General features: G+C 46.9%; 11 protein-coding genes across 11 annotated transcripts; 5 read left to right on the forward strand and 6 right to left on the reverse strand.

Moving 5' to 3' along the window:
* Nucleotides 1–223: 223 nt before the first annotated feature.
* GEL1 (gelsolin) lies at nt 224–1630 on the reverse strand (the record flags this gene model as incomplete). Its single annotated transcript, XM_002177182.1, has 3 exons — nt 224–1139; nt 1251–1351; nt 1436–1630. 3 exons carry the CDS (start codon nt 1628–1630, stop codon nt 224–226), a joined length of 1212 nt encoding a protein of 403 aa, XP_002177218.1.
* A 1648-nt stretch (nt 1631–3278) lies between these two features.
* On the reverse strand, nt 3279–3557 carry PHATRDRAFT_9171 (predicted protein; the record flags this gene model as incomplete). Its single annotated transcript, XM_002177183.1, has 1 exon — nt 3279–3557. A coding segment is annotated over one exon (279 nt), but the record flags the coding sequence as incomplete, so codon positions are not given.
* A 536-nt stretch (nt 3558–4093) lies between these two features.
* Nucleotides 4094–5680, reverse strand: PHATRDRAFT_42786 (predicted protein). Its single transcript, XM_002177184.1, has 2 exons — nt 4824–5680; nt 4094–4733 (listed from the first exon to the last, which is right to left on the reverse strand). Exons 1-2 carry the CDS (start codon nt 5530–5532, stop codon nt 4186–4188), a joined length of 1257 nt encoding a protein of 418 aa, XP_002177220.1. The 5' UTR covers nt 5533–5680; the 3' UTR covers nt 4094–4185.
* A 522-nt stretch (nt 5681–6202) lies between these two features.
* Nucleotides 6203–7155, reverse strand: PHATRDRAFT_42787 (predicted protein; the record flags this gene model as incomplete). The annotated part of the gene is made up of 1 exon (XM_002177185.1): nt 6203–7155. Exon 1 carries the CDS (start codon nt 7130–7132, stop codon nt 6203–6205), a length of 930 nt encoding a protein of 309 aa, XP_002177221.1. The 5' UTR covers nt 7133–7155.
* Nucleotides 7156–7493: 338 nt separating this feature from the next.
* On the forward strand, nt 7494–8466 carry PHATRDRAFT_31861 (predicted protein; the record flags this gene model as incomplete). Its single annotated transcript, XM_002176687.1, has 2 exons — nt 7494–8392; nt 8433–8466. The coding sequence occupies 2 exons, from the start codon at nt 7494–7496 to the stop codon at nt 8464–8466; spliced, it is 933 nt and encodes a 310-aa protein (XP_002176723.1).
* Nucleotides 8467–8803: 337 nt separating this feature from the next.
* PHATRDRAFT_42788 (predicted protein) lies at nt 8804–12651 on the reverse strand (the record flags this gene model as incomplete). The annotated part of the gene is made up of 1 exon (XM_002177186.1): nt 8804–12651. The coding sequence occupies one exon, from the start codon at nt 12649–12651 to the stop codon at nt 8839–8841; it is 3813 nt and encodes a 1270-aa protein (XP_002177222.1). The 3' UTR covers nt 8804–8838.
* Nucleotides 12652–15089: 2438 nt separating this feature from the next.
* APC3 (predicted protein) lies at nt 15090–16100 on the forward strand (the record flags this gene model as incomplete). The annotated part of the gene is made up of 1 exon (XM_002176688.1): nt 15090–16100. A coding segment is annotated over one exon (1011 nt), but the record flags the coding sequence as incomplete, so codon positions are not given.
* A 485-nt stretch (nt 16101–16585) lies between these two features.
* On the forward strand, nt 16586–17317 carry PHATRDRAFT_42790 (predicted protein). Its single transcript, XM_002176689.1, has 3 exons — nt 16586–16664; nt 16751–17008; nt 17086–17317. The coding sequence occupies exons 1-3, from the start codon at nt 16598–16600 to the stop codon at nt 17244–17246; spliced, it is 486 nt and encodes a 161-aa protein (XP_002176725.1). The 5' UTR covers nt 16586–16597; the 3' UTR covers nt 17247–17317.
* Nucleotides 17318–17800: 483 nt separating this feature from the next.
* Nucleotides 17801–19831, forward strand: PHATRDRAFT_42791 (predicted protein). The gene has a single exon (XM_002176690.1). It carries the CDS (start codon nt 17892–17894, stop codon nt 19776–19778), a length of 1887 nt encoding a protein of 628 aa, XP_002176726.1. The 5' UTR covers nt 17801–17891; the 3' UTR covers nt 19779–19831.
* A 145-nt stretch (nt 19832–19976) lies between these two features.
* Nucleotides 19977–20396, reverse strand: PHATRDRAFT_31866 (predicted protein; the record flags this gene model as incomplete). The annotated part of the gene is made up of 1 exon (XM_002177187.1): nt 19977–20396. One exon carries the CDS (start codon nt 20394–20396, stop codon nt 19977–19979), a length of 420 nt encoding a protein of 139 aa, XP_002177223.1.
* A 1587-nt stretch (nt 20397–21983) lies between these two features.
* On the forward strand, nt 21984–22394 carry PHATRDRAFT_9147 (predicted protein; the record flags this gene model as incomplete). Its single annotated transcript, XM_002176691.1, has 1 exon — nt 21984–22394. A coding segment is annotated over one exon (411 nt), but the record flags the coding sequence as incomplete, so codon positions are not given.
* Between the last annotated feature and the right edge of the window lie 138 nt (nt 22395–22532).

Raw genomic sequence — 22532 nt, forward strand, 5'->3', positions numbered from 1 at the left:
ACGCCCCTGTCCACTTCTCCCGTGCAGTTATACATACGTACGCTCGTTTTCTTTCGAGCATGTCATGAGTTTCCGAAAATGATTCGCATCCAGAGAAACTAACAGTAAAGAGTAGGCTCGAACAAAGATGATTTTCCTTTAGTGTTAATTCTCTCGTTTTTCTGGCTTTCGCTAATCCATTCGTAGCGGCGCCCCCCGAACGTCCCCCCTGCACTGACGACAACTACATGAGAACACAAGCGCAACCCGCGCTACCAGCTTCGTGAAATCGTTCCTGGAACAAATCCGTCTCCTGTCGTTCTTTGACAACCGTCAAAGGCAACAAGGGGCGTCGAAAAGACGAAAAGTACATGTGCGCTTGAGGCATAGCATTTGCCTTACAGATAGTAGGTGCCTGGCTGCCCAACCAAACGAAAATGTGAAAGCCTGTATCTAGCAAATAGCCGTGCTTGCTCTGCAACGTTGAACGCGGCAACAAATATTGCATGTCCCGGGTTGGCCCGACCGGTTGCTTCTTGGCGGTGGCCACTTTGCGAAGCTTGCCACCGGTTTGCTCCGGTATCTGAAAAAGGACCGGTACAAAAGCTCGGCTTTTATTGTCTTTCTCGTCGGCAGCCTGTACCCGAACCGACTTTTTGATTGGTCCTAAAACTGCAACTTTGCCCGGTAAGAAGGCCCAGAACTCGGTGGCCTCTTTTTCATTGTCGTTGACGCCCTGATTCAAGACAATCACGTTTCCTTTTTTGCAGAAGGCCTGTGCCACTTCCACACCTTTCGCTTGTTCGTCCTGATTCGATTCTTTGCCCACCCAAATCCAGACGGCCTCTTCCCCCGCCGTCAAAACGAAGACATCTCCAGTGTTAAGAGAATTGCGGCGTACAGGCTCTTGGGTTAGGCGCAGTGTGTCGGACTTGCGAGTTCCTTTGATCTTGTACAAATGAGGTTCCGCTGCACTGCACTCCACATGGTGAAAGCCAGACTCAACGCCACCTTCCAAATAGGTTAAGTGATTCCCAAAATATTTTTGAAACAGGGTAGATTCTTTGCCCTGAACTTCGCGGTGTTGGACAGCAGTACCGCCAAGCTTGTCATCGAGTTCCACCATTTTGTACGCTGCTGTTCCATATTCATCTTGGGAGCTATCGACGCATTGGTATACCGCGCAGTAAGCGAACATATAGACAGTATTCACTCTCCTACAATTTAGAAAGCTCATAATGAGCGTTTTCTTTGGAAACACAGCTTCTTACCTGTTGTCTCCGATCCAGATATGAATATCATGAGCAAGCTTTGGCTTGCTCGGCTCTGGCTTGTATGTGTTCAGGACGACGTAGGAATCTCCTTTGTGAAACTTGGAAGGAAACGACCAAGTTATACACTGTAAGGTCTCGCAACTTGATAGGTGTTCCTAATGTCACGTCTGCATTTTTCATACCTTTCCGTGTTTGTTGCTTGGCCAAGGCTTGACCATAAACTGTTCGATACGCCAAATATGCAACGCCACCGATGTACCAATGTTGCTCCATTGTGGTTCACTATCTGCAGCCGCCGCCTTGATTTTCTTTTCAAGGTCTGAACCGAACAAAGCAAGATTGGTATCTTTCCAGTTCAATTTTTCACGAACGTTCATGCTTGTGAGTAAAATAGGGGATATGTTCACTTTGATTCTGGCGATGTGACCGGTCGAGTATATACCCAATGTATTGGCATTCAGAAAATTTTCAACTTCCGAATGCCAAGGATCGTGAGAATTGCAAACGTGACGGAACAACTGATAAGGGATAGTAGCGAGCGAGAGCTCTGAGAAACTCAACATCAACAAAACATGTCGTAGTACCTCATTTCATCGGAAAAGAGGGATTGCAGTTTTCCAAGACATATAAGTATGAAGCGACGCCGGCGACAGTGTTTCCTTAAATGACAAACTAATTTTTGCTATGTCATTTTCATTTGCTCATGCTAGAGAAGAACCCACGATTGTAGTGTGTACAGTTCACAGCAAAAGTGAAAGTTTTGAGTGTTTCTGTTTGTGCGGATTGCTGGACTGTAAATTTGCACTCCTGTTAACTGTAACTGAGGGAGCCCATTTTTCTGGAGCCTTACACACTTGAAACTACTTCGACTTCTTTCGAGCAACTGGTATCGAACTACTAGCTTTACCACCACAGGTTCGGTGGCGACCGGCTGGAACTGAGATGTTTTCCGGTTTCCAACTGTGACGCCCTTTTTCTGGTCATGCAGTTACACATGTGACGACAATAATTTCTACTTTATTTCAAGCTTTCCATTGACGGAAATACAAAACAGGAAGAACGCAATCCCCTTTCTTTCAACCTCAAAGCTGGACTTTATTTATCCTTTTTTGATTCATTTTCATTGGCATTCTCTTTTGCTTGGTCATCGGCTTTTGCTTCCGCAACAGCTGCATTCGCAACTTCGCGATTATACGGCGGTCGCAAGTCGTCGCCTGGAACAATGCACGATGCCAGACCAACACCCAGTGCCAACACCACCAGAACGAGTAGAATAACGCTCCAAGGGCGGTTCTCTGCAATAGCATAGTACAAACGCTGCAAAGCCCCTTCAATCCCACTTTTGCCAGCAAGGCGAGACGATATACTTCCGCTTTTTACTGCGGCCATAAAATTTTCCACGTCCATACCATACGTTGCATTCTGCCAAAACACCTTTTTTGGGACATTGAGGAGGAAGACCTGTGGCAAGTCTTCCGGGAGAACCTCAAACTGTGTCAAAAACCGTTGCCACTGCTTGCCGTCAAAATAACCAAAGTAGTACTTGTCACGCACGTCTGAAGTGGTTGCAAAAGCAGTCAAACGCTGCTTGGCGTCTTCGATCTGTTCCGGCTTCGACGAGTCAACCACTCCAATCACCAAAGGACGCCCCTTCCGACCGATCTTGTGAAAGTTTTGAGGTCCAAGTGCAGTGACGGTGGCTACATTGGCCGCCTTAGCAAAGTCTAATAACGCAGAAGTCTGTATATCTTGAACATTTTCGACGCAGCGAGGTGCCACGTGCGCCTCCACACGGCAAATGAACGGAGCCTCGCCTTTCTGCTCCAGCGACGAGACATCTGCATGCGGTTGAAGCAAAAGAAAATGTCCTTCCGCTTGCATTTTTCGAGCAGCCTGAGAGAAAACTTGAGTCATCAATGTACTCTGCGTTTGTTCGTCAATTGTATCGCCTTGAAGGGCCGGGTGGTGAGCCACAAAAACCACTCCTTCGTCTGATTCTTTGTAGAGATATTCCATAACGGAATCCATACTATCCATCATCTGCACATGTGGACGGTTGATCTTGTTCGCGAACGCAATTATGTCTCCTTCTTTTCTTCCTCCGGGATAGTCAAAGAGATGTCCGTCGAGACTAAATTTGAGTGTGGGATAGCTCTTGACGTTGTGCTGGTTACATAGCTTCTTTTCCTGGGTGCAATCCACCTTGCCAATCGCCATTTTACCCGCGATTTCTGGGGCAACTTGGTCCAAAATTGGTGCCAGTCGTTTGCAATGACCACACCAGGGAGCATAAAACTTAAGCAACCACTTGGGGTTGGCAGGATCGTCAATGGCTTTGGCAAAGTTTGCATTGGTCAAGGTCAAAACGGCCTCGTGAGGTTTGCCCGTTACAATCGATGATTCCTCCGCCGCAACACCGACCGTCAAGAATGTCAGGAAGAGGCTTAAGAAACGCCGCCACATAGTATTTTTTGTTTCTGCTCGTAGGAAAAACAAGTGGAAACGAAGAAAAAGCTTGTAGCGTCAAAAAAATATTGAAAGCAAGTGATCGTGCCCCGCACAGAACCGACAAAAGGCTCTGTTCGCAGCAGAAGAATCGAGATGGAATCCAAAAAATACAGCTGGGTAGCTGGACGAGAAAGGAATACGACAAGGAATACGACAAGGAATGGACAGTACTTGGATAGCCATATCTAACAGTAAATTCGAAAATAAGCTGTGCCACACTCTGTGATTCGTCGAGAGCCAACAGACCCCCCCCCCCCCGTCCCCTGCGTCTACCGAGGTTGCCAATTCTAGGGTTGTAAAGCTTGATGCCCAACAATTATTACATTGACTGTAACATAAAACAAAACGTGTCTGAAAAGTAATTTCTCTATTGCCTAGCATACCATCACCTGATCTAATGTAAATGAAATCCGGTTTCAGCTTTCTAAGGAAGGACAAACACATGGACAGATTGGTCTTTGTCAAAGCAACGAAAATCCTGTTTTCCTTTGCTCTTCATTTTATCTGATACAGCCAAGATCATATCATCGCCGATCCAGTGAACTCCTTCGATGTTGCAATAAACGGTTGCGCACTGATCATTTTTAGGAAAGTCGAAAAGCTTGTCTTTATGGTCGGGATCGAACGCGATATTTAAAATGTCCCATAGTCCAGCATCGTTTTGGCCAAGCAATTTTCCAACCCAAAGCTGGCTCTCCTCTTGAGACGAAATAGCGACCTTGCCCTTCTTGTCCATTGTCATAGCTGAATAGTCTGCGAAAAACGCTGTCTTGGGAATAGAGATGGTCGTAACCGTCTTCCACTCGCAAGAGCCGTCGTCCGATACACCTTTCTGCATCGCCACCACCATCCCATGTCCCTTGTCGTCTTTTTTTGACTCGGAGCAATAGTTGCCTTCGCAGAGACCGAGGACTGTCAAAGTTCCATTCAAGTCATGCACTGCAATAGCACCCTCGAAGCCTTTCGAGTCACCTGGAGTTATTGAATAGGATAGGAGAGCAAAAGTAAGATATCTTCGATAGAGAGGCAGTTTTTAGACAATGGACGACAAACGAGCCGCACCTTCAAATTCAAACTCAGCAGGGCATTGCTCAACAACCTCGTAAGCTTCTTCTCCTAAAGACAATTCCTCAATAATAGCATGGTAGGTCTTGTCAGTAGATTGGATGGACTCCCGAACAACATAGAAAATATCGTTGTCAATAAACAGAGCTTCGTAGCCGGAGTCTTCTTCTTCTCGACTAGGATCTCCGATTTGAACATTTTTCTCTCCGAAGGGTTGCAACTCGTCTCCAAATTTTGAAATGGACCAAGAAGAATCACAGATTGCATACGCAAACCCGTCTTTGACGGTCACCGAGGACGCTTCAAATTTCTTCTGTCCTTTCGTATCTTTAAACAACGAATGGAATGGCAGTTCATACGCCATTTTCAAAGTGCGCTTCGAATACATTCCATCTTCACAGGTACTAAGCTGATTCTTCTCTTTTGACTTTCCATGCGATTTTCCTTCCAACTCGACGATTGTGTGTGCTTCACTGCTTTCGATCGGAGTTCCTGCAAGCGAGCTTTCAGTGTTTTCTTTCACATCTAAAAGCCACGCCGAGTATCCGACGCCAACAGCTCCAGCAGCAAGTAGACAGAACCCAGCGATCTTGGCGAAAGAAAACCTGGAGGGTGACTGGGGTGGTGGTTCCATAGTTTCGGTCGAAAACGCCGTGGCAACGTTTGTTGGTAGTAACGAGCTTGCTTCGGAGGCGCCCGTCGTCATGTTCGTGGTGTGAACAATTCACACCGGCAGATCGGGTTTCGATGGGGAATTTACCTATCTGCTAACTGTAGGCAGAGATTCTGTGAAGAGACGGCAACGGAAAGCGAGGCAATTATTTTCAATTTGGTTTTGCTCGAAGAATTTATGCCAAGCAGGTTAGCTATGATTCGGAGGATGAAAGGTTGAGGAACAGGTTTTGCCTGGGATCGCAACCTTTTGGTACTCCGACGGTAGATGGCACGTGACCCTGTCCAGCAAGATTGGGGCAATAAGTAACTTTAAAAACAGTTTCGGTTCTCGACTTTTCCCGACTGCAAACGGGATTGGTTCCAAAATGGCTGCAACTATCTTCTATCCAGCGCATGCTAAACAGCACAAGAGAAAGCTAGGCTTCGCAATGTGGGATCTATGTCACTGTCAAAAGCCATTTTCGCAGCTAAAAAAGCTTTGGTAAAGCGCCTATGACTTCGCTAATGTAGACGCTCCTGTAAATGAATGATATAGTTCAATCTAATGCAAAAGAAAGATAGAGACAGGGCCACTCGGTGTACAAGCCCCTTTGAAGCCATATCAATGGAAAAGTTCCGTTCGAAATGGCGGATACATATAAGAACAAACCAAAGTAGGATCAAGCTCTGGTTGTAAGATTCCGAACTATTCAGCCGTTCTCCTAGAAAAAGAAGGAGCCAGTGGCAACAGCAGCACATAGGGTAGATCCTGCCATGCACAAAGTCCGCTGAACCATCATACCCTTTTGCAGAGGGGTCTTTGTCTCACGCTGTTTCATTCCGTTCGCACAAGCCGCTAACGCCCAGGCGATTGTCAAACCGTAGACAGGTGATCCTTGCGTCAATGTGACACCCACACCCAACGCTGTTGCTGCCAGGGCTGACGCATGACCCGTCGCGATCACGAAAGTATCGGAAACGTCAGACATTGCTACGCAACCGTTCAGGTTAACCAATGTTGCAGCGGTTGCCCAGCCGAAGTGCATTGTCAATGGAACAAAATAGCCAGCAAGTCCGGGAGGCACGGCAGCATGAACTTGGGAAAGAGCGACGGCTGTCCCTCCCAACATAGCCGCACTGACGTATTTGGCCCAGCCCTTGTTGTACGAAGGCCTGAAAGAAGCACACCACAGACTCTGACAGAGATTGGCAGCGATAAACGGAGCCGAAATTTGTGGTAGCACAGTCTGCAATGGCTGCACAGAAAACTGACCCAGACAGAACGCCGCTTCGCCTAGGTAGATTGGGCCCCAGATTGCGAACGCCCACCCAGCTGGGGAAACGAGAGTGCGACCCCGCGACGCCGAGTAAACATCTGAAAAGGTTGAACAACTCTCATTGTCTTTCGAAGAGGTATTTCCGGATCCAGGTTCAGCGGGATTCAATACTTCTTTACGCATTTCGGCATCTTGCTGACCATCGATCCTTCCTGGCACAGAAACAGCTGCGACGTTCGTAGCGAACGCGGCAGCGTTGAGCAGCTGCAAAGATCCAAGAGAAAAGCCAACCGCCTGAAGCGATGGAATTGCGGACAGCACCGCTGCTCCAGCCACAGCGATAAGCGGTGGCGAATTTAAAGCCTGTAAGCTCATACTCTAAATTTTTGAGCTGTGCAGACTCGCTTACAGTCAATGGAATCGTCTTTCTTCTGTTGAACAATGGGACGAAGCGGATCTTGGCAAATGCTATGTAACTGCAAGTTCGAAATATGACAATGGGGGACTACCGCCCCTCTAACCCTATCTTGAAGCCATCGTGGGTTTCCAGTTGTTTTTGGTTTCACTTACAGTTACTGCTACGAATTGACTATGATACTTACAGTTAGTGAGAGTGCTCCACATCAATGAGCAGCAAATACAAGGTACACAATATGGGTAGACTTGATGTGCCTCCGTTTTTAGATGATTGTTGTATGAACCGCTTTCTTTCAAAGCCAAGCGCCCGCTGGCAACTATGAGGATTGCCGTCGGAGATTTCTTTCAACGATGCCGACGCATACCGAGTGGAATCTTCGACAATCTACACAAGGAAATTGAGTTCACGGGGCAGAGCCCCCTAGAATTGCTAGATCGACATTGGAACTGGGGAAATGTCATGAGCTTGATGGAAAACACTATTGTATGGATAGGAGCTGGGGCTTTTCTCGCCCGGACGACCCCCGACTTCGCTCCCCAGAACGTGCCACCTAGAGGACAAAATTGGCATATGCTCGTGTCAACCTTTGCTGATGATACAGAAGACGTGTTTCGGGCAACTGTGCTTATTTACGGAACCACGAGAGAGCAAGCGGTTGATGCCTTCCGGTTTGTGTTTGAGCTCTTGATCTTTGATAGTCAATTGACAAGAGTCCACTTTCAAACTAATGGTGCCGTCCCTTTCCGCTTTCCTGTCACACCATTTCAGATCCAGTCGCTTCTGATCAACCACCGCTCGTTTGAAAGAATTGCGCTCTGGAACGTCGATTTGGACGTTGAGCAGTGTCAGAAAATTGGCACTTTTGTCGATCAGAAAACTCTTATATACTTGAGCGGATGCAGCTATACCGAATCAGCTTTTGCGGCTTTATTTTCTTGTGATGGGACCTCTGGCCTTCGCAAGCTGAAGCTCATGGAAACTGTAAGCTCTTCCACCGTGGCAGCCATTTTTTGTAAAAAGTGCCGTCTGCGCGAATTAGCGTTGGTGAACAACCATCTCGACAAAAATTGCAAACAACAAATAACGGAGGGAATAAGAAACAACAAGACGCTGGTCCGATTCGACTTGCAACAGAACGAAATGACCGACTTTGAATGGATCTCCCTATTCCAGGCAGTCCGAGACCATCCTACTCTGGAAAGCTTAGACGTGTCCAGGTCTGTACCTTTTCGTGTTCCATTGCTTGATAGTCAAAAGGAAACGCGTATGCGGGCTGTTGTTGACACGCTAAAGACCAACCGAAAGATTCTCGCTATCCGTTTTTCTATGCAAGAGTTACACATACCGACAATGCCGACAATCTACTCTCATCTCGCAATTAATAATTTGCGTCATTTTCAAGCGGAATTGGTGTCCATGGAATCGTTGTCTCGGCGAGAAAACCTTTCGGCTGCATTAGTAGCCAGGTCGTTGAACCTTAGCGCCATTTTCTTTCTGGTCCGCTGTAATGCTGACATCCTAGCTCCCACCATTTTCTTGTTGAGGAAACGAAAAGAACCCGATCGGTAGAAAAAACCTTGTCGAAAAAAGAAACAAGCATCTGACTATCAAGCTGTTGAACCCTCATAAAACACAAGAACAGAGATGGACCTAGATATCGTTTTTACGCTACGCTCCAAATGGGGCTCTTACCTGGCTCAAAATCCGTTTTGAAGTTGACAACACGCCCAGTTCCTCTGGGTTGATCGTCCCGGAGAACTGTGTGTAGTTTAGGGTCTTCCGCCCCAAACTGCAACACGAATGTATCCGCAACTTCAACGCTTTCAATGAATGTAAACAAGTTAAGATCGACGTGTTTTCTGCCATCCCAGAGGGCAACTATGTTTCCCTCTGCCCAGAGAGCAACAAATACACAACCGTCGCCCATTTCCGTGAACATTTCAATCTTCACCTCAGGAGTGTTTTCAGGCACGATAGACCGGATTGCCGAATTAAGAGACTCTTTAATCGTGGTCAATGACATTGATGTTTCACTTCCTTCCGTTTCGAGCTGAAACACTGTTTGGTGACCCAGCGGTTTCTGTGAATTCCATTGCTCAAGCGATGACGATTGATCGTAAGCGTCGGGTTCAAACAGTTGAGAAGGTCGATAGTTATCAAAGAATTTGAACTCTAGTGCTCCACGGACGCTTCGTACTTCCGAAACAACCTCGGCCGATTGCTCTGCCTTTGTCGCGAAGTCAACCAAGTGGCGCACGAAGTGCTCGTCGCCAGCGGAAGTGATCGATAGCTTTAAGCTGCTTGCTGTCGTGTTGAAATAAACTTCCGCGGTGTAGACTGGTTCCTTTTTGAAAATTTCTCTACGGAACTCATCAACAAAAACACTACGCCAGGATTCCGAGTGATCGACCGTTGGCGCCTGAACTAAGATGTCTTCCGCTAGCCATCTTTTGGCGTTTCTTGAGCTTCTGAAGATTCGGAACAAAATTCGAGCCATCGTAGAAGATGCGCCTTCATCAATGACAATTGCACGCAGCTTCTTCCCGCGCGCTGACAAAGATCCACTCAGCAGCTTCCACACTTCTTTCTCACAAGTTTCCATTTGGGCAAGTCCGTCAGCTGCAAATTCAGCACCAGGTGCAAGATTGAGACAAGTCGCGAGAGTCACCACCTCCTCGATCTTGTCTTGTTTCTTGAGTATCTCGGCACTCTTGCATGCCTGACCGCTCTGGCCGCAAAGTACGCCAATAATGAAGCTTTCGTCTTGAACGAGGCTCATGCTTTCATTCAGGACAGTCTCCACGATTTTGTCATCAATGGGTATATTCCGGATTTGTTCCACGGGGTCTAGGCATAAATTGTTCATATGAGGACCTATACTCTTTGCATCGCTTTTCCACTTTTCGGCGCCAAACATTCCTCCTGAGACAATTCTGTATGCGGACGACGACGCACCGACGCTGTCGCTTCCAACGGCTGCAATAACGGCCTTTCTGATGCTATCCTGTTTCTCAAAGCTACTCCAGAGTTGGATGTCAAACGCGCAATAAGCATCCTGGGACATGCTTCGAGCAACAACGTAGCCCTCGGCGAATATGAGCACAATAGAGTTACCGGCCTCTTCTGAAAGTACAGTAGAGAGAACTATCAGTCCTTCTTGTTTTAGAGCAGAGGTGAGACTTCTTTCAAGCGACTGTAGGTCGAGGGCGGCCGTTGCTTTCTCTACTTCAACAATCATAAGGATACCCGGACTGCGCTCTTGAACGCCTAGCTCCTCTTCATCATCCTTCTGGCAAGAGATCTGGCGGTGCACGCTAGTATAGTTGCGTTGATAGTCATGGGCATTGTCAAGCGAGTCATTGGAATCAAGTAAGTTGTACACGTAGTCGACTTTATGATCCGTTGTAGGCGTTCGAAGAAAATCAACTTTGTCGCTACCCAGCATCAAAGATTGAGAGCAAACGAACGGAACATCGTGATAGAAAACATGCACGGTATGCTCAAAGATTTCGGACATCTCTTTGAAATAATTGTACTCATTCTTCACAAAAATTCCGTCCGGCTTGACGAGAAGTGAAAGAGCTTCCATGACATCCAGATCCCGGGTAACTGGAAAGGACATGACAGTCTCGGAAAGATCAACCAATACCATGTCAAAGGACCCGAAGTATTCCTTAGGTATCATCAGCAAGCTCTTGGTTGCGTCGCCGTACCACCATTCAACTTTTTCATTGTCCCAATGAGGCTGGGCTCCGTAGTACTTGAAGGCCCCTCGCGTCACCTTCTGGTCTAGCTCCAGACCAACCACAAGTTCCAGAGAAGGATATTTGATGATATCATGAAGTAGCATGGAATCCCCTCCACCAACGAACAGCACTCGCTGGATTTTGTCCAAAAAGCGTGCCGTATAGTGAACCGCCATTTCATGATAGTGAGGACGATAACTTGTACAAATCTGAACAATCGCATCCAGTTCAAAACACGTGTCTTTCATGGTAGGGTCTGAAAAGAACGCAATTTTCTGATAGGGAGACTTGATTTCTTCCGTAACAGACCATGTATCGAACTTGAAGAGATCCTTGAATTTGCATGTTTCGGGGCGGTAAGCCGCCCAAGCCTCCACCTCTTCTTGTTCCAACGAATCATAGATTGTGGAGGTAAGCGCGCAGGGCCCTTCACCGTCGCTACAAGTTGTTTTGACTCCAGTCTTAGACTGAGAGGCAAGATGGCGGGCTGCTTCCTTCATCGCTATCGAAAGTGCCTGGTGATATTGATTAATCGTATCCCATTCATAGTCCAGGACCTCAACATCACGCGACCGGAGCTCCGTTTCGGCAAAAAAGTCTAGTCGACGAATCTGTTTCTCGAGAAAGTCCAGAGTAGTAGCAGTAAGCCCGTTCCAGTGTATAATCATTTCTCCCGTAGGCTTTCCTTCCTCGTTCAATTTCTCATCGATATCAAACGAGATTTTTTGGTCAGGAAAGAGCCATCTTTGAGGATACAATTCCACGAATCCGTAGTCCCGAAGAATCTCTCCGGTTCCGTACCAATGCGCTCGGGCATCGCAGTCGGTACAAAAATTATAGGTCGAGTAGAGTTCCTCTCCCGCTTGGATTTTTCGAGATGCCGTGACGCTCACCGGACCCCCATCTTGAACGGAGTTACTTTGCGTATTCAACCAACGGCCATTTCGGTGGCTCACCATGTCGTAAATAGGAATAAGGAGTTCGTCCCAGCAACGTTGCACCACCATCATGGCCGCGTTTTCTGCGAACGGGTCCGTACTGCCGCGACATAGATTGTGCCATCCCGATGTAAGCCAATCCAAGGCCTCAAAGGGCGGCAGAGTCTGCTTGCCGCTCAAGTCTTGACCGAGCATTTCCAAAAGGAGAGATTTGCCCGCCACGGACCAGGCACTGGGAAGCTGTCCGTAAGGTTGTTCGCGTAGGTAATTGGTAAAGGGAGCGTAATCGGACTCCTCGCCCAAATCAAACTCTCGAAGAAGACTGCGGACCGTTCCGCAATTCATGGCACTTGATGGCCATTGGATGGATGAGCGCGGCACGCGGCTCTCAAAGTCGCCGTCGTCGTAGGCAACATCGAACGTGTCGTCTTCGGGGTAAAAGGCCGCGACTGTCGCCGGATGCCATTCCTTATTAACAAAGAAGCCCTCAATCTTGTCTCCTACTTTGTAGTCGTTGATTGCGTCGAGTAAGCAAGATCGGGGGACTTCGAACAGGAGTTCCTTATCCGAAATATCCTCGTTGGCAAAGACCCCGTACGGGGACGTAGGATCATTGGCGTCGAATCTTCGTAACTCGATTTTGGAATGGAAAAATCCTCCCTTGGAGCGGATCCAATCAACGAGTGCCTTTCCATGGTCGATAGTCACCGAACTCGCACCGTTTTCCGAAGCGCAGACGATCGGAAGATGGAGGAGTAACAGCCACGAAATAGGCTTGAAAAGAGGCTTCATGGTCCAAGGTTACAGCATATGCGCGAAGCAGCACCTCGGATGGGGACGGATTTCCCCGGCGCAGGTTAGGCATTCTTGTTACGTCAACGGTCATATTTATCCATCCCTCCAAGCAAGCACGCGCTCAGGAGATATTCAAACTCACGGTTTATGATAGATTTTGTTAAACAGAAGGGTACATAGAGAGAGTGACACATCCTGTTTTTGTCACTTCCATATTTTTACAGTTAATTATTCTTCCCTCGTTTGTTTTCTCTGCCCATAAAATTCGCTCACTGTCAACTAACCGCAGCGTCGAGCGTATGAATGTCGGACGCTCGTGTGGTGCTGCCGAAATTCCCTGGTTTTCGACAAAGCGTGTTTTAACACTGTGAGAACATCTACCTAATTTCTCTGACGTTCTGAATTATTTTAATTCCGCTGACTATTTTGGTTGTAGTGGAGAGCTGTATTGCTATGTCGAAATAGAGTTTGAAATTACTACACAAGTGCCTTTACATCAAGAATGTGCAGGTTGCATCTGAAACTCGACTTTCGGCACGCCCTACCAGACAAGTACAAATTTTTCGAAACGACGCCGCATCAATTGACGGTAAACGCTTATTAATGGCTGTAGCACCAACTTCACTACTGTTACTCCAAGACATGGTGTGACACCCCTGTTAACAGTAAACCCAATTAAGGACTCTCCTTTGCTGGTGGACGTTTTTAGATTATGTGAAGCAGGCGCCGGAAATCTTGAACTTGCGCAGAGCCTAGCATCACATTCCTTATACTCCTGTCAGTCGCTTTGCATGATCAAGAGATAGACTGCCAGTAATCATTAATTTGGAGAGTTTCGCCTCGGTCCACATCGTCTTTTGCATTGAACTTCTTTACATTTGATTTTTAGATGTATTGACAATCAATAGTATAGACGGAGACAAGGTAGTTGGTACCTATGTAATTCCGGGTAGGCCTCGGTATATATGAGCCGGAGACAGCCAGACCATTTCAAAAGCGCTCTTACTATTACATCAAAGAAATCCGTACCAAGGACGGACCCCCTTACGGACAGTGAAAGGGCTGCGGAAAAGAGGACCATGGCCGACGCAAGCAAAAAAACCATTTTGCATTGATGTGATGGCCATTGCTTTCCTTTTATGCTACAGTCATAAAGATACGACTTCAACCGTAGAACTGTTGTTCGGAACGTTTCGTCTCGGTCGAAGATTCTCGTCACAGATCTGTCGAATTGCATTCGAGCAAGGGAATGGGCGTGCCACCGTCTCACAAAATGCCGCCAGTACACAATGACGCGACAACTCTTTCGACGTATCTGTCCCTCATTCAACAGTACCTTTCCGTCTTCATGTTCGACAACGCTATTTGGTTAGCGGAGCGTTGCGTTGCGGAGCATCCGACCGACTCTGAGGCGGTCTATTTGCTAGCGCTTTCCCACTACCGCTCCGGTGCAGCGAAAGCGGCTCGTGTGGTTCTGGAACGTACCAACAGTATTACCACTCCAACTATGCAGTTCCTTGCTGCACAGTGTGCCTTTGAAATCAAAGATTACATACGCGCTGAAACGTTGCTTCTGAAGAGCTGCAGAGCTACATACGAGCAAATTAAACTAAGCTTGGACCGTAACGGAAACATGGACGATTGGATTGTGGAGACCTCGGTAAGACAATTTGTAGAACCTATGGGTTCCTGTCTCTCCATTGACTAACAGCGGTGCTTATTCTTAGCCTTGTCCTGTTCCCAACGGGGCAGCTGGAATCGCCTTGCTCGGAAAAATTTGTCGTCACACAAACCGTAAAGAACGTGCTACAAAGTACTTTGAAATGTCGTTGAGGCTCGATCCTTTTTTGTGGACCAGCTTCGAGGCAATTGCTGAATTAGGGGTGAGTGATGTGGAGACCTCGGAGCTTTTTGGTATCACAATACCGTACACCACAAAATCCAGTATATGTGACGTCAAAACGCCACTCCAACCCATCGAAACACCAGCATCGGCGACACACCCGAAAACACATCTGTTCCCACCTTCCACAGCATTCCGCAATCGCACTGTTCACTTTGAAACTCCAGGACTCACACCCATTGCGGTAAATGCTAGTCTGATGCCGGCGGAAACCCCAAAATCGGCATCAAACGCTCAACGCCAGGATGTTCCGAACGTTCTGAAACGGGCCCGGGAAGTTGCTTCAAGACAATACTACCCACCCTCCCCCGAGACGCCAATTACGACAGTAGCACGGTCGATGCGATATCTCAGAGGGCTAGGGAAAGACGATGGCTCGACTCCGTCCAGAAGCAAGAATCTAAATGATACATTTGGGCGTTCTCTGTTTTCTTTAGAAAACCAAGCATCCAATGCAACAACTGTCAAACAACGAGTGTTGAATGGTGAACAACTTGAAAAACCTGCTGCGACAGAGACCGTAGACGGCAATGTCAGGCACATCCTCGAACTACTCTGTAGCATGGGCAAAGCTTACCAGTGCCTTCGTAGCTATAACTGCAAGGAAGCGCTGCAAATTCTTCAAACGCTACCCTTGCGACAGCAGGCAACGGCATGGGTGCTGCATCAGGAAGGACGTGCTTATTTGGAGCTCAATGAGTTTGCATCAGCCGAACGGTGCTTGGAGCAAATGCAAATCGTAGACCCGGGCCGAATGAAAGGATTGGAACTTCTGAGTACTGTGTATTGGCAAGTAAAGAAGGAGGTTGAACTAGCCCACTTGGCGCAGCGTGTTACAGATTGGGATCGTGAATCGCCCGAGGCCTGGTGTGTTGTTGGTAACTGTTTTTCATTGCAGAAAGATCACGAAACCGCATTGACGTTCTTCTCTCGTTCCTTGCAACTTAACCCTAACTTCACCTACACCCATACTCTTTCTGGCTACGAATACATGGCGAACGAAGATTTCGTGAAGGCAATAGCTTGCTTCCGTCAGGCTTTGCGGACCGACGACAAACACTACAATGCCTGGTATGGTCTAGGAGCCATTTACCAACGCCAAGAAAAGTTTGATCTGGCTGAGTATCATTTTGGAAAGGCTGTCGCGCTTCATCCAACTAGCAGCGCTCTTCGATGCAACCTTGGCATTGCTCAATTTTCCAATGGAAAAGCGTATCAAGCTCTCGATACCTTGTCAGAAGCCTTTCACCTGGACCCACGAAATCCCCAGGCCCGCTTTCAAAGAGCTTCCATCTATATGGCGCTGCATCGCCCGGAAGAAGCGCTTTCAGAATTATGCAAGGTACGAGATGTTGCACCTCGCGAAGCAACTGTACATTTCTCGCTGGGGAAAGTATATAAGAAGTTGGGGCGGACGAAAGAGGCTATGAAATGCTTTTTAACAGCTATGGATCTTGATCCTAAAGGGAGCCAAACCATCAAGTCTGCTTTGGAAAAGTTGGAGGAGCCTGACATCGACGAGGGCACAGGCGTTGGGTTCTGATGCTGGCAAGACTAAGCAGATTATAAGGACATATGCCTTTTAGCGAACAAATGTATTCCTTAGCGCAAAGCGTCTTATGGATTACTGGTAAGGTATACTGTAGCTTCAACAGAGCATTTCGAAGGCGGACATTCATTTTATCTTCCAATGTAATATATCTAATGTTAACTTTCAGTAAATCTAAGAAAATCGCGTACATACGTCTTCCAAGGAGCTCATTGCAAACTGTAAAACCAATAGTAAATCTATGGAGGAAGTTGTATCAGATTTCGTTTGCTGTGCTGAACATAGGAAGCACCTTTTGTCATGGTCGACACCTGTCTGACGTAGCTGATAGTGTGAACATGGTATCCAGGATCTTGGTCTCACTGTCAGCAGCACATTCACTGTCAGACTCCTGCACTCGTCCAGACAGCTTGACGAAAAGGTCATCTCGCTGCGCTCCGAAGCGTTTCGTTCATCAGCATATACCTAGTTGTTTGAAACGCTTATTTAAAATGAAGTTCTTGGTCCTGTTTTATGCCGTTATCTCCGTCGCCTTTAGTGTGGACGGATTCGCACCCAGTAAGTTGATCAAAGGGCGGTCGATCTGGGCGAAAAATTGTGTGATTTATAATGATCTCACAGTATTCTGGCACCATTCCCTGTAGGGACTCCAAAGACCATCAGTCCTGTTGTGGACCTACAAAAAGCCGCCGCTGGAGCATTTGCGGCCTTCACTATTGCCACTTCATCCCTGAGCGCTCCTGCCGCCGATGCACTGACTCCGGTTTTTTCCTCCAGCAACGTTGTAGCGGAAAAGGTGACACGTGAGGGAATGTACGGAGAATATACCACTGATCTAGTTCAAACGTACGATGATGCGCGCTCGACTTTTAAGGACGCCAAGGAAACCAAATCGAAAAAGGGTAAGTCGTTAGAGGACACTGTTTGCCTATAGAAACACTTCACCAGTTCGTCTCATTATACCTCCCTTAAATTATAGGTAAATACACCGCTTTGCTAGCTGTCTTGATTGTTGGAAGTTTTATTATTCCGATGGCGCAGTACTTCTGGTATGTTCGGGACGACGACTCTACTGATAAATTTTTCGGCCAAAAAGCTCCAGAACCGGAAGAGCCCCCGAAGAAGAAAAAATGGTTCTAAGCAGTCTTACCGACAAACACCGCGTAGCTACTTCTAATCGATGCTTTAGAGACACCTTTTCTTTCTTATCGGAAATTAACTTGATTACTTTTATATGTAGTTTTGGGAGACGTACAGTGAGCTCGCTAAACGTTACTGCAGGGTCTGTCACAGTAAAGACATGCTCAACAGGCTTTGCCATGTATTCCGACTGAGAGTTTCGGACATTCTCCGCTCATATTTGTGGAGAAGAAATTTACTCTTTCGGCCCTCGAAGATTTTCTAACTCTTTGATAACTGCAGGAGAAAATCTTCAGGGAGTTGAGCCTTCCACAGTCATACACCAACTAAACTTCCGCATAGCCCTTACTGAAAGGGTTCATTTCAACCACTGCGTCACACCTTGGAAATCACAAATGAGTTGACTCCGAAGCCCAGAGTAGAAAATCCAATAGAAGTTTTACTGAACGCTGGAGAGTAGAGTCATGAATCGACAGTGACTACTGGGAGACAGAAAGAACGAAGATGACATGATTGAAAGGTTCTGTCGTTTTGCAATTATTTGTTGTTTCAGACGACAACAAAGAAACAGCCAGGATAATCCCTTTTTCAGTTCAAAATCAGCCGGGCCTATGGTAAAATATTGAACTACACTCCAAATCTAGTATGAGCCACTTAATTTCTGGCGATGTGGAAGCATCCCAGCAGGAACCACTTTTGAATTTAGAAATTGCTCCTCCTCCCGAGAGCAATCGCCAAATCTATGTTGGTAGTGGGGCTGAGGGCGGCGACGGTTGCGATGAAGTTGGCCAGTATATCCATGGCCCGCATTCCCTCATTCTTCCTGAACTTTCCGGCGTGTCATCCGCCTTGATGTCCTCCCCGGGACAGACCAAACCTCTGGCTTTTGCAACGACAACACCTCTGCTCATCAAGCTTGTGCTCCCGATACTAATTTTGTCGACACATGGTTTGTTCTTGTACGGCCAGATAAAGCCCATGTGGCGACTAACACAAAGAGTTCATGTCGATGTTTGGGCCAACGCGACGAGCACTGAAGCGCGCGTCGCAGTAGACACCCTAAAAATTCCCCACGAGAATGAATATAATTTACATCAGGTAAAGAACATACGCACGTTTACCTATGCCTACGCGATTCAAGAACTTTGGAAGGCGAAGCATATGCCAGGCAAGCTACTACCTCGAATTGCGGCCGTTCTGTTGGGGATATTTTCCGGACTTTGGCCGCATCTAAAACTCGTGCTTCTCATGTTGACTTGGTTCTTGGCTAAGCAGCCCATCAGGCGCAAAAGAATTTTGAATGCTCTATCTGTTTTAGGAAAGTGGAGCCTGGTCGATGTGTTGGTGGTGTGTGTCATGGTTGGTGTTCTAAATCTACAATGGGAGATTCGTGCAGAGACCATCCAGCAAGGTGTATTAGACAATCTACCCATTGTCGCTCAAGGAATATCAACCTTGTATAATTCTCAGGATATCTGTTCTCAAGCCCTTCATTATTCTTGTCAAAATCCTTCAAAGCTCAAACACAAAATACAATGTCATGCCTGTCTGACAACAGTAGAGACTTTCTTCAAATATCCTCTTTCCTCGGGCAAACCCATCTTAAAAGGGTTTTCAACGTCGGGAGGAGGAGAAGCTGAGCTCTTTGTTGCCGGTTTGAATGGCATCTACTCCTTCTGTGGGGCCGTTATTCTTTCTATCCTGCTAAGCCTGGTTGTGGATTGGTATGATCATAGAGCTCGAGATCACGAATTCAATAACACTGCTTTTGGACCAGGACGTGGCCGCCTCAACACCGAAGAGCATGACTCAATAGCTCCCGAAGTTTCTGGGACTCTTTCCCAAGACCATGAATTGCTTTTAAGTTTGACCGTTCCTTGCGGTGTTGATCACAGATCCGATGCCGATAGAGAACTGGACCGCCAAATCTTGGAATCTTCGCGTTCGAGATCTCGCTGGATTAGTACCACAGCATCTACGCTGACTGCATTTTTTATCTTGGCGGCAGTTACATCAACAACGATGCAGCGCATGGTTAATGGTGCGCTTCCTAGCCTCTTGCACGATATCCTCGGTGTGGAATGGACAAGATCATACAGCTTCCTACAGCTTGCAAAAACGTTAGGAGCTGCCGGTGGCTGGGATTGGCTTCTCATGGGTACTTTTGCCCTCTTCATCGTGGTCGGTCCTTTGATCCGTTCGCTTTTGTGTTTCATGGTTTTCAACAAGAAGCATGAAGAGGGGAGCTCTATTCGGAGAAGAGTCGGACGCAAAACCTTGGCAGCCGTTGAGTTTATTGGTGCATTTTGCGCATGGGAGGTCTTTGTTGTAGCAGTGCTCATGGTCGACCTACTCATGCCTGCTATTACTTCAACAATTATTTTGGATCAGCGATGCTCTGAGTTGACCAATGACTCGACATGTTTGGAAGTCAAGTTTGAAATGCTCTACACATTTGGGTGGGTAGTAATGGGTGGTGTCTTCCTTGTGTTGGTGAGTCAACGCATAAGACTCGCTCATTCGGTACATTAGGACATACGCTGTAACCTACTTCTCCCACACGAAAATACATAAAGATACTGTGCGGCCACCTGGTTGATTAATATACTATGAACATCGTTTCTCACAAACCAAATGAGCAATACGTAGCAAACTGTCAGATGCGGACAACCCCATTGAATGGCTACGTTCAAAGTATAACTCAACTTCTCCTTCTGCGCCTATTTACAGTTAACTCCCAATTCTCCTAGGCAGACCCATATCTTGCGCGTAGTCCAGGGTTGATTCGTCTTGCTCTTCCAACTCCGGTATCTGCATACCGAGGCCCACGTCTTGTAGGGAATCGTCAAACGTTACGACCGCCTTCTTAAAATTCTTGTATTTAAAGTATGCGATACCTGAATTACTGATGAGGCGCTTGCGTTTGCCCTCATAATTCATTGTGTTGACCTTCTTGACGGGTAAATCATAGATTTTCGTCAAATATTCCTTAATTTCGTGTTTCGTCATTCGGGGAACGGTTCGAAAAATAGCAAAAGCAGGCCCGTTCGCGGTAGCGCTACGGGCCGATACCATTGTCAGTGGCATACTCGGCATCCACATACGGAATTGTTTAGCAGCGCGGGCTGCCAGTATAAGTGTGGATTTCATCGTTGTCAAGCCCGGGCGATTCGGAAATTCGGAAACTGTTCTTGCGTCTGTCAAGTAAAAATCCCTTGCTCCAGAGTATTGTAAGAAACAAACAAAGCTGTAAATCAGCGCTATCTCGCTTGCTCGATCGATTACCAGAAGCAAAAGGATGCGGTTCGACTAATTGACAGTAAGTCAAAGTATTACCGAAATAGTAGTTCACACCACCACCCGACATATCCGAGCTGGTAACTCCCGAGCTTTGCGGCAGCCCCCTCCCCTAGTCTGCCCCCATGAGATTTCCCGTTGGTGGAACAAAGAGATGTCACAGCAAACCCGCTTCTGGATTTGCGGGTGTAGAGTCAGACCCTTGATTGGCGTGAATCGCTTGACTGTGAATCACCAGTTCAACCTTTGAATTTAAATATTAAATGCTCATTGACAGTGTGTTATCGGCTTGTACATTAGAAGATATTCCGAAAATCTCGTTGACCAAACCATACATGCTGTAGAAATCGAGGGTGGATTACACGACATCGACCACCGACCAAAGTGCTTTTAAACTGCCTCGGATGATTCTGTTTCTTCTACTAGTTCTCGCATCCGTATTAACGGCACTTTTCGGCCTCGATTTGAAGAAAAATCGAGGAACTTGATACTTCATAAAACAAAAGACCCTGGCCTGTTTGATTAGCTGGTTTCCTTCCTAGTCGCTTGGGGAAACATCGCAACAATGAGAGTGCAGTGTTTTTGTCTGCAATGCCTCCTGATTTTGATTCTATGCATCTTTTCCTGTGGAGCGTTGTCTCGGGCGTCCCCACAAGCAGTATCTCCTCAAAAGGCTGTTAAAAATTTACTTGCGATCTGCACGCATCTCCAAAACCCCGAGTTGTATGCTGCAGAATGGGCCAACGCATGCTTTGTCAACAAAAAAGGAATATTGGTGTCGTCGCGGAAAATCGAATCGGGTGAAATATGCTCCTTTTTCCAGTTCATGCAATTGGATTCAAAGAACTTGGAGTTGCAAATGACTTCGTAGCATTTACTGCATCAACGAGTGGTTCCCACGTGTCCCAATCTAAACCAAGCGAGACGAAATATAGATTTTCAATTCCCCTCTTGGAAAACAGCATTCCAACTTTTTCCAATATCGACAGTGATTTGTTTATCGATATTCAGCCAGATCGAGAAAGCCTCGATGGTTGGTTAGGCCATCTATCTAGTACGGGCGGGAGCAGTAAAGAACCTGATGTCAGAACGAACTGCATTGTGGTCCCTTTACCAGGTGCTACGCCACTTTGTGCCTTGGTTGCTACCATTGATGTCCCCGAAAATACACCACTTGTTCGACCTTTCTCTTCGCAGTCGACAAAATATCGCCACAGACTTTCCACATTTGCTAGAAAAGTCGAAAGGCGATATTCGGCCGAAATTCTAGAGAATTGGCGTCCTATCTTCAGATGGCTTACACTCAGCCCGTTTTACCTTTGCCTGAACCAGTCAGTCAGCCCACTAGATTTAGGTGAGGAAAGCAATTCTGATAATTTGGACAACGACAACAGAGACTTTGAGCATCCATTTCATCGCACCAACGAAGGTTACCTTGGGATCCAACGCGCCAACACAGATCCTGTCGTTTGGATTGTCCCGGGCTTTTTATCAGAATCAGAGTGTGATGCACTTCAAAGAAAAGCCAGTCGTAGGATGACTTCTTGTGTTACTAAGAATGCGGACACCAGTAGGGTTTACAAAGATCTCTCGCGAACATCCACTAACACAAATGTCCCTCGTCGAGAAGTTCCAACAGTCGTCTCAAAGCTGAAGAATCTTACTTTGTGTGACGACGAGGCTCGATTTGAAATTCTCCAAGTTCTGCGATATCAAGCTGGGCAACACTTTAGTCCCCATACTGATGGCTTTTCTGGCCCAATCACGGCTTGTGGTTTTTGGGACTCGGGCCGGCTTGTAACGGTATTTTGTTACCTCAACGATGTGGAGAAAGGTGGAACCACGCGATTCAACAAAATTCCATTGGAGATTCGGCCTCAGAAGGGGACTGCTGTACTTCACTTTCCGAGTACTGTTGGGTTGGAAGAAGACAGACGAACAATGCACGAAGGCTCCATAGCTGCTGATGAAAAGTGGCTTCTCGTCACA

Source organism: Phaeodactylum tricornutum, chromosome 1, assembly GCF_000150955.2.
Source record: "Phaeodactylum tricornutum CCAP 1055/1 chromosome 1, whole genome shotgun sequence".
Lineage (NCBI taxonomy): Eukaryota > Bacillariophyta > Bacillariophyceae > Surirellales > Neidiaceae > Phaeodactylum > Phaeodactylum tricornutum.